At 45.6% G+C, this 11239-nt stretch overlaps 1 protein-coding gene across 1 annotated transcript; it reads right to left on the reverse strand.

Moving 5' to 3' along the window:
• On the reverse strand, positions 1-4723 carry LOC146505997 (uncharacterized). The gene is made up of 4 exons (XM_085181152.1): positions 4320-4723; positions 2686-3059; positions 1878-2075; positions 1-453 (listed from the first exon to the last, which is right to left on the reverse strand). Exons 2-4 carry the CDS (start codon positions 3010-3012, stop codon positions 235-237), a joined length of 744 nt encoding a protein of 247 aa, XP_085037278.1. The 5' UTR covers positions 3013-3059; positions 4320-4723; the 3' UTR covers positions 1-234.
• Positions 4724-11239: the final 6516 nt, after the last annotated feature.

The raw sequence follows: 11239 nt of genomic DNA on the forward strand, positions 1-11239 counted from the left end.
CGTACAGAAACCAACCTGTGATTCCTGGTCATGTGACATGTGTTACAGGTGTGTTAGTAAAAATTAAGGTTATTTCTGACAGCAGTTTGTCCTACGTGCAGACGAAAACCCTCATGGCCCCACGTCCAGGATCACTGGTCCTGGTTTCAGTCTGAGGAGCCACACTCAACAACAAATGCTACTCCTTAAAGGGAACTAGTTCAGTCGCTCCACCCGATCACACTTGGGGCTTCATCAGTGATGATGATGATGACGATGGAGGGAGGAGCTAGCAGATTGTGCGTCCGGGTCCTCCTCGCTGTTCCTCAGCAGCAGTGAAGCTCGCTGCTCATTCATCCTCCTGGACTGGACCCTCTGGACCAAAGAGAAGAAGTTCTCCTGACCGTCAGGAACCGGAGTGAGCACGTCATCCAGGTCCGGGAGGGAACACCTCTGGTCCTCCATCCTGTCAGACTGCAGACAGAGAGACAGGTGAGGGCTGTTCTATCCTGATGACGAGATCAGCGTTGATCCATCCCTGACCAGTCGCACTCTTGTGACATACTGACAGAAAGTACTTGTTTGCACCTTACAGAGAGCCATCTTGTCATGGGGGGAGGTCAGTAAGTGGGAGTGGACCCAATGCAGACACAGACAGAAGCTCACATGGGTCATAACCCGTCTGGTAGCTAATGTAACACTACAAACATGGATAAAATCTTTTTATCCCCATCATCATCTGTTCTGATGAGCTTCTCTTCCATCCTTCAGGTAAAGTGTCGATTTGACTGAAACTGCTAAAGTCCCGCCCACGTCACCTTTACTGATTAATGTTAAAACAAGGTGTACAGATAGTGAGGTGCAAACGAATTCTTCTTGTTGTTCATTCGGACACATGCAGGAGCTGCACTATCATATTGCTCATAGATCAGAGTGAACTAGTGAAACGGTCGGATACGTCAGACAGGGCTGACATTCTGACCGCTGACAGGTGAATACAGTCACACCACCTGTTAGTGGGTGGATATATCAGGGAGCAGGTGTGCATTTTGTCCTCAGACGTGATGTTAAAAGCAGGAAAAATGCACAAGAGGATTTGAATGTGTCTGACAGTTTGGGTCAGAGTGTCTCCAAAGCTGCAGCCCTTCGGTTGTTCTTGGTCTGCAGGGCTCAGTAACCTATCAAAGAACCAACGACACGGCACCAGGTTCACTGAAGGGTGGACCGGGTGGCCCATTCTGATAGAAAGGTGTCAGCATACACATCATGTGGATGCCCAGGTGCATGCGTACTGCTTACCTGGGGAACACCTGGAACCAGAAGGCCAGATTGGAAGAAGATGAGCCGAGGAGGCGGCACGATGTTTTGGGTGATGTTCAGCTGGGAAAAGTTGTGTCCTGCATCCATGTGGATGTTACTGTGACAGGCCTGCCTGAGCACTGTTACAGGCCGTGTCCACCTTTCAGAGAAATGGTGCTCCCTGATGGTCGTGGCCCTTCAGCAGGATAAGCCACGCTGCTAAACAGGTTCAGAAGTGTTTTAAAGAGCACATCAAGTCTGCTTTGAGGTGCGGACTTGGCCTTTGATCAGGGATCTGTGTGATCTCCCCGACTAAACAAATCCAGTCTAGGAAGCCTCAGCTTACAGGATCTGTTGCTAACATGTTGCTGCTAACCCCAAACCAAAACTAACCCAAAGGCTTTATTATTTACCTTTTCTCTTTGCTTTAGTCAAGAACAACACTAACTTGGGGAGGTCTCTGTTTTCAAAATCAGAGGTAAGAAACGCTGTGACATCACAAGAATCTGATTGGTCGGGAGCATTGATACTCCCACACCAACCAACCACACCAGTGTGTCCAATCTTTAGTTACCAGTTAACCCAGTAAAGATACAGACCTGGTAGTGTATGAGCATGTAGTAAAAGTCCAGGCTGGGCACAGGGGGTTGATCTGGACTGCAGGCCCCACAAAGAGCAGCTGGTCCCGGATCGGGCAGCAGGCTGACGCTGGCTCTCTGGTCGTCCAGCCTCTGACACTGAGACTCCAGGATCAGGTCCAACAGGGCCTCTGGCTCCCCCTGCTGGCTGCTCCTACGCTGCACCAACAACACAGGTGTTACAGGTGGTTAACAGGAGTCTGAGTTAAAGGTTTGAGTTGCAACACACCTAATGTGACAGCATCTGAACGCCACGATGTCACCATCTGTCCTCACCGCTCTTTCCAAAATCACCAAAACTCTTTACTGCATGTTGAGTTTCACTTTGATCTGCAGTTTCACAGTTGTCAAATACTGCAGAGCAGAAGAGTCTGCACCACACTGAGAACAGAGTCTGAGGCAGCTTGTGTCAGCGTGTTGCTTCTGACTGTCTGCAGATTTGATTGGAGTTCATCCAGGTGCAGAACTTCAGACAGGTGATGACTCTTTATAAGCTAAAAGGCTGTTTGATCATCAGGGTCTCCCCTGAATCTGTGACCTCTCTTAATTATTCAGGCTGTTATTAAAATCACATGAGGTAACTCTGACCACACGTGTGGTCCATCCAGATGTTTAGGTTCTAACTCGTCTCATCAGACCTCTGTCTGATCAGAGCTACCCAAAGACTGATCAACACCTCCCTTCAGATTTGACTCCACCTGGGAGCTCCTGTCTCTCCTGGACTCGTGGGACCAGCTCAGGTGTGTCTTTCACTGCAGGTGAGAGTTACCTTGCTTCGGGGGGTCGTGATTCTCATTCTGGAGCTGAGTGCAGAGCTAAGGCTCTGTCCCCGAGGTCTGACGCTGCCGCCTTCAGGACTGGGACCTGCTGGACTCACGAGGCCTCCGAGAGTCCTGAGGGTCCTCAGGGGTGAGGTGGAGGTCAGCGTCCTGCTGCTGACTTTACTGGGATTGTGGGATCCCGGTCCTGGATCCAGACTACCATTTTGATCAGGGGTCATGGGACTTTTTGGCACCGCCCCCCCAATCCTGCCGTTGTGGTGAACATTTGAAGAGAGCGAGGGGGAAGGCACGCCTGGGTGTTGTCTGTCCGTCATGATGGAGGTGCTGAGGGAGGAGTTCTCCTCAGGCTGTCGCGGTGAACCTGGACACAGAGGAAGTGACAGATAGTACTCTGTAGTATTCTGTATACTGCATTTCATTTTTCAGACTTAAAGGCTCAAACGTCAGGTCAGAGTTGGCCTGCAGCCTTTTTTACTATGTGTGAATTAATCCTTACCTCCATCTCCACCTTTCCCTCCACCCCTCACATCAAACAGTGTGACACATATACCATCCCCCTCGTGTTTTCGGACACTAACAGCTAACCTCCCAAACACCTGCACAGGTTCTCTAATGACATGAAGGTGATGCTCAGACGTTTCCACCCACTCATTGTCAGCACCACCGTCTGTGATTTGGGGCTTTTAATCGCTCCTTTGAAATGTTTGTTTTTACCAGGGTGGAGTGATTGTACAGAAATACTATTTTTTTAAAATTGCACTTTCTCTGCACTGACATTTGGTTCAACGTCCCTCAGCAAGCTTCAGCCTGACCCGATGCTTTGGATGTTTGACCACTCCTCGAGGTCCGGGCTCTGCAGAGGCTGATCCGCCGTATGTTTCTATTCAGGATGCTTTCACTGGCAGTGTGTTTGAAGACCTACATCACCTCTGGCTGACATGCATCTGGAACCACGATGGAGACTCCGCCATGCTTCACACAGAGCTGCAGACTCACTGTTGCACCTCTTCTGACCTCCTCCTACATGCTGACCATGACGTGGGCAGTTCCTCTGATCTCCAGTTCCGGTGGGATTTTTATACCCCAGCTTTCAGCAACAGTATGTCCTGGTTTAAAACCTTCGTGAGATCAGAATCAGAATAGTTTAAGGAAATTATGTACATGTAGATTTGTATATATGAAGGTTTGTGTTGTTTGCAGTGTTTAAACTCTGACTTATCTTTAAAATGTTGCCTGCACATGAGAATGAAGCTGAGCAGTTGGGTTGCTTCCACATGAAGCAGAAACAGTAAAGTTAGCCGAGTGCGCCCTCGGAGACGATTTCAGGTTAAAGTGAAGCTACAGAAGTAGGTCAACAACAACAGGAGCAGAGCTGCCAGTGTCTAATCGCATTTACAACACAAAGACAGCCACACACACGAATGCATTCATGAGCAGTGTCACTGCGTTCATCTGCCCCAGGCTGCAGCTCCACCCAGAGACTGACAGGGGAACTGCAGCAGCCCACAATAACACGGCAGAGAAAACCAGAGAAGAAGTCAGAGGTGGTTCAATCTGGACTCTGAAAACGTCACGAAGGGGCCACACACTCCCCGAAGAACAAAAGCTCCTGTTCCCTCACCTCTACATTACAGACTTCCTCCAACTTCCAGCTTCCTGTCTTCGACCCCGTCAGTCGTCACGCCGCTCTGCTGCTGCGATCTTCGTCTTACTCCTCCATCGAGTGAGGTCTCTCTACCAGCCGGTCCACACAAACTTTAAAGCAAGCACAAAAGGACATACACACACTCACACAATGAAAGGAGAAGAGCCCCGCCCCCTCACCCTTACATCATGTTTCTATGGAAACCAAAGAGAGTCGTCCAAATCCCCCGCCTCACACACACACACACACACACACACATTCCTGCATTGTTAAACTCCATTCAGCTGAACTCAGAGGACGCTCTTCATCAGGGGGCCTCACACACACACACACACACACACACACACACACACACACTCACACAGACACACACACACACACACACACACACTGTTGGCACAGACTTTTGCACAGTTGAACCAACAGTTCCAGGATAAAGCTTCTGTACCTGTGCCCAAACATCATTAATGCACGAGCATAATTGTAAAAAGAACCCAAAGACAGTGATGTCATCATGTGACTGACACATCTTTAGCCAATCAGTGAGCAGCATTCTTCAGTCAGTCATCGTGTTCTGTTAAAAACAAAAGTCTGTGATTCCTCAGCTCTGCTCAGGAGATCAGAGGCTGCTGGGGATTCCCATGATGCACTGGGTGTTTCCTCTTCACTCACATGTGTTTATGCACCTCTCTGCACTGAATCAGTATCTGGCTTTCACAGTGTGTCTTTGTCCCGTCTTCCTCCCTGAACCCCACCAGGCAGCAGCTGCGAGCTGAGGCTCATGTGTGGGTTCGCTCCAGGTACTTTGGCTCGAATGGAAGTAGTGGGGTTGGGTTAATGAACGGTGCGAATGGTTGTCGGTCTCTGTGTGTCAGCCTGTCCAGGCCGGACCTGTCCAGGATGTCCCCCAGCTCCTCCCGGGGCCCCCTCTTGTCCGATGGTAGCTGGGACAGACTCCAGCGAGCGTTTCTGAGAGCTCGAAGCAAAGCTGTTAAATCTGTGGATCCTGCAGCTTATAGGAAGGAAGAACCCGTCACAGGGATCAGAGAAGCGAAGAGGCTGAAACTTCATGTGTAACAAGGATCCACAGTGTCTGTGCAGGGCTGACTACAAGCCCCTCCCCCGACGATAAGCCGGGACAACAGCTCTCTACCATTGAACTGAACAACGTCTTTCTACAGTTTGAGGTTAACAACACCACCCGGGCACAAACAGCTCCACTGCCACCGGGCGGGGGTCTCCAACAGCTGAGGTGAGAAAGGTCAGGGTCAACCCACGCAGGCAGCAGGGCCGGACAACATCTGTGGGCATGTTTTATTGAACTGCACAGAGAAAGATGTGTTTGCAGACATTCTTCACACATCACTCGGCCAGTTTGCCTCTAGAGCGCCATCATAACTCACGACCCAAAGAAAACAAACCAGCTTACAGGACTTTAGGCCCACGGCCATCACACCGGGAGGGAGTAAAAGTTTGGAGAGGCTGATTTTGAAGCACACCAAGAACCGTCTCTGGGTAACCTGGATCCCCTCTGTCTCTCTAAAAATCTGGTTTCTTCATTATTCGCTTGCTTGTTACGCACGAGTCTGCCGTTGTTTACAGGCTGTCGGCCTGTTTACTTACTTCCAAAAACAAAACCTCTGCCGTTCAATACTGAACAAATTTAAACTTTTTAAAATTATGTAAATTACTTAGAGTACTTGGATCAGTTGGACCTTCCTTCTATTGGGACAACTCAAAATGAATTTTTAACTAAACCAATCACTAAGGAAGAACTGGATAAGGCAATAAGGAGATTGAAATCTAATAAAAGTCCAGGGAGTGATGGGTATCCCAATGAGTGGTATAAGACTTTTAAAGAGGTTTTGGCTCCTATTTTGATAGATTCCTTTAACTGGACATTGAAACATGCTAAAACTCCACCCTCTTGGAAAGAGGCGATTATATCAGTCTTACCAAAAGAAGGTAAAAACAAGGAAAACTGTGACTCTTATCGCCCAATCTCTATTTTAAATGTGGATTATAAATTATTTACATCCATAATCACAAGACGCTTAGAGCTGTTTCTCCCAGATCTGGTGGATGAAGACCAGACAGGGTTCATTAAGGGGCGACAGACACAAGATAATATACGACGCACATTGCATATAATTAATGAAGTTAATAAAGAGAAAATCCCAACAGCCTTAGTGAGCTTAGATGCTGAAAAGGCCTTTGATAGAGTCTCTTGGATATTTCTTTTTGCTGTTTTGAAGAGAATGGGCTTTAACAGTATCTTCATCGAGTGTATACAATCCTTGTACCACAGGCCATTGGCTAGAGTTAAAATAAATGGGGACCTGACAGACAGTTTTGAGCTCTTCAGAGGAACCAGGCAGGGTTGCTGCCTGAGTCCAGCCCTTTTTGCTCTGTATATCGAGCCTTTGGCTCAGTATATACGGCAAAGTGCAGACTTAAAAGGGGTTTTAGTTTCTAAAATTGAACAACGAATAGGTCTTTTTGCAGATGATATAATTATATACCTACAGGATCCTGACATGACTTTTCCTTGGTTGATTAAAGCATTAAAATATTTTGGCAAAAACTCAGGATATAAATTAAATATCGTAAAGACTCAAGTACTCTGTCTGAATTATTTCCCCAAAGAATCAATTCAAAATGAATATAAACTAAAATGGGACTCAAATAAGATCAAATATTTAGGTGTCTATCTAACTAGTGAAATAAGTACACTATACGAGGCAAATTATGTAAAGATTAGTAATACAATCCAAAAAGATTTGATTAAATGGGCTCCGCTTGTCATGGACCTCAGCTCAAGAATAGAGGTAATAAAAATGAATGTGCTTCCCCGACTACTGCATCTATTCACTTCATTGCCAGTCCATATACCAGATGCACAATTTGGTAGATGGGATAAATTAGTTAGTAGATTTATTTGGAAAGGGACAAAGCCAAGAATAAGATATAAAATACTCCAATTAAGAAACGAAAAAGGAGGACTTGCCCTCCCGAATTTCAAGGAATATTTCTATGCAGCCCAGCTGAGATATATTGTTTACTGGTGTTCACCGGATTACACCTCAAAATGGAAGCATATGGAGATAAATTATTGCTTATCATGTCATCCACAAGCAAGATTGGGAGAAGAAACTATCCAGTCTACGAACACAAATCTCATTACTGAATTCACTATTAAACTCTGGTGGACTATAGTGAAGAAATATAGAATTATAGAAGACTGTAAATTGCTGATTTGGCCTGCATATTCTCGAAAATTCCAAAGTGGACAATGGGATAGTACATTTTTAAGATGGGTCAATAAAGGAATTACAGCAATGTGTGCATTAATAGACGGGACAACATTCAAATCCTTCGAGAATCTACAGAGACAATTTGGACTGGATAAATCAGATTTATTTAGGTATTTTCAATTAAGACATTTTTACAATACAGAAATTAGGAAGAAGTTCTTGAGAGAAGGAAGCCATATAATAGAAATAATAACAGGTGCATATAAAAATCCTCCATCAAGAATTTTATCGAAATTATATAATGGCCTGCAAAATTTGAATAGGAATGAAACATTATATATCAAACAAAAGTGGGAATCGGAATTACATCTTGAGTTGTCAGAGGATGACTGGCGATCCGTATGTCTCACACAGCATAATTCCACTAGTTCTATACGATGGAGAGAATATGGCTGGAAAAATGTGATTAGGTTCTTTATTACTCCTTATATCAAAAGCAAGCAGCTGAAAACACCCCAACAATGCTGGAGATTATGTGGAGACTGGGACGCCAATCATTCTCATGTGTTTTGGAAGTGTAAAAAAATCAAACCTTACTGGGAAAGCATTGCGGTAACAATGACGAAAGTGCTGGGGTATGACGTGCTGTGTGAGGCACAAGTAATGTATTTTGGAATATGGGAAAATGTAAGAAAGGAGGACCATTACTTGTTTAAAATTATGTTGTTGTCAAGCAAAAAGGTAATAACAAAAAACTGGCTGAAAAGTGAGCCTTTAAAATTGGAAGAATGGACTGACGTAATCGAGGACATATATATAATGGAGAAAATGACTTTGAGACTGAAATCTGACAAACACCGAAAACAGTGGACAAAATGGATAGCTTATAAGACTCACTCAGCCCCATAGGGCAGGGACCTCTCCTCGTTGTTGTTGGGTTTTTTTGTTTTTTGTTTTTTCTCCCTTTTCCCCTCTTCCACAGATTGGGTGTCCTTTATTTTATTTTATTTTTTTTATTATTTTTTTTATTTATTTTTTAATTTAATTTAATTTTATTTTATTTTTTTGTGTTCTTTTTTTCGTGTTTTTGTTTGCATGTACTATAAAATTGGAAAAAGTACAAAATAAAAAGTTAGAAAAAAAATATTATGTAAAATTGCCAAACGCTGTGTCTGTAATCAAACCTCTGTAGCTCTGCTTCAGCAGCATCAGGTCATGTTCATGTGCTGATTCATGGTTTTCTTCTGTTTTTGTTCCACTGCAGAATATTTTAAGGTCATCTGCTGTAAAATCCAGGCCAGGAAAGTCGCCTTCATGTTTATCTTCAGTTACTTTGACACAAAGGCGTCTGCTGTGATGCTCACACTTTTTATAAAGTCTCGCGAGTGTCAGCTTTCTTTTTATAGATATAAAAACATGGAAATGTTCTGATCTGTGAACAGAATTATAATATTTTTGATAGAGGCAAAATCGAATCGATTCTAGAAATCCGGGGAGTGAGGAGGGAAGTCAGACGGCGAGGCTAACTGACCACTTTGGATTCCGAGGTATCTCATTGGACGAGCTGCTCAAGCAGCAGCTGCGATGCAATGCCTCTCCCAGAGGTGGGAGGGCAAGTGATGAGTCACGGGGAGCTAGGACCACAGGTCAGAGCCAGCAGACATCACACCTGATCCCTGAGCCTGCTTCAGGTAAGTCACCTGTGTCTGCCGTCTCTGAGCTGAGGCAGCAGCTGATTGGTCAGCAGGATGTCCGAGGCTTTGTTGTGGATGGATTCCCCCGAGATGTCCATCAGCCTATGAGCTTCCAGGAGCAGGTACAGACCAATCAGAAAGCAGGACAACAGTGAAGATGGCTGCCAGAGAAACTGGTGTTCTTACTGCACCGGAGCCATCTTCCTCTTCCTCGACTCGACCAAAACTTTAAAGTAAAACCATTAAAGTTTAATTTCAGTGATTCTATCTTCAGGTGAGCTCAAAAATGTGAGCAAACCTGAAGAAATAAAGGTTAAGACTGATGCTGCTGCTTTGCTCCAATGAGAAGCTCCGCTGCCGCCTGGAGCGTCAGCTTGGTCTCCCAGGACGGCGGTCCCCGGGCGCCGGGCGCCCCGGGCCCCGAGCCTCGGGCCCCGGGCGGTCCATGAGTCGTTCGGGGCCACGAGAGATGAGGCTCGGTGTGAAATGTGTGATTTTCAGGGTTTTTATTGAGCTCAGCCATCAGAGAGAGATCTCAAAGATCCACCAGGTGGTTAATTATTGATAATAATCTCCTCTGTGAGGACTTATTGATCAGTGATTCATTGATTGATTGATATCTGTGTCAGATGCTGATGGTGTCGCAGACTGAAGCAGCGCTGACTCCACCCTCTTTAATGCCTCACCTGTGAATCGATATGTTCATGGATCGTGAATCACTGCTGGGTTCCTGCTGTGTGTCACATGACTGTGTCCTAAATGCCTCATTGGTGGAGGCTTCATTAAAGTGTTTGAGATTAAAGTTATATTTTGAAAACGTTGTTTGTGCTGCTGTGATCAAAGATCTGCTTCATTCATTGATCTTTAAACCTCTGTGATCAGCGTGAAAGATGAAGCCGAGCTGCAGCTGAGTTATTTCCAGACTGCAGGACACAGAGAGCATCATGGGCCTCTTATCACAGCTGGAATGTTAATGACACATGAGGCCACCTCGGAGATAACGAGACACAAATAAACTGAACTGAAAGGGCCGCAGATAAAAGCGGAGGAGGTGGTGTGAAACCACAGATGTTACAGCCTGTGTCTAACCTGATGAACGGGTTCCTCCTCGGTGTCTGTCTAGGTGGCGCTCTCACGTGGTCACAGCGCTCACTCAGTACTGCAGCACTCCCTGCTCCTGTTATGAAGCACAGTGATGTTTGTGCAGCTGATTCGATCATACCTGTCACAGGTCATCCTGCTAGACCTCAGTGCAGCGTTCGATACTGTCGACCATAACATCCTATTAGAGCAGCTGTAGGTGTTACAGGTACTGTGCACTACGGTAATGATGGAGGTGGTTAAGTTATACAGGCACAGTCGTCTTATACAAGATTTGAAATTTAAACAAACAAAACATTTTCAGATGTTTGTGTCTGTTTTATTTACCTTGCTTTACCTGGCATTACCTTGGCCTCCAGTAACACTGTGAGGAACTTTGGAGTCATTTTTGACCAGGATATGTCCTTCAACGCACATATTAAACAAATATGTAGGACTGCGTTCTTCCATCTGCAGTTAATCCTAGTCCCAGACAGAGAGAGCAGATTTCTCCTAGATTAAATCCAGAATTTAATTCAGAATTAGGGGCCCGGTGTGCAGAGATTACAGATCGATGCAGAGGATAGCTGATCTGTGAAACTAAAAACTATTGATTAGCAGGAAACAGAAAAGATCGTATGTGAAGGAGGATGGAGGTCAGAGGCTCCGGTTCAGACCGGCTCTGCTGCTTCTGGAAGCTTCTTATCTGCAGCCTCTTATCTCCTCTCAGTGTTTCCATTCCAGGTTTCTTCCATCTTTGGTCGCCTCCTCTCTCCTCCCTGCCATTTGCTCCCGCCTCGCTCGGCCCACCGCTGGCTCCTATAAAACACCAGACGGTCACTTTCCACCGCCAGTGCTCTGCAGCAAC

This window comes from Neolamprologus multifasciatus, chromosome 12, assembly GCF_963576455.1.
Source record: "Neolamprologus multifasciatus chromosome 12, fNeoMul1.2, whole genome shotgun sequence".
In the NCBI taxonomy this organism is placed as follows: Eukaryota; Metazoa; Chordata; class Actinopteri; order Cichliformes; family Cichlidae; genus Neolamprologus; species Neolamprologus multifasciatus.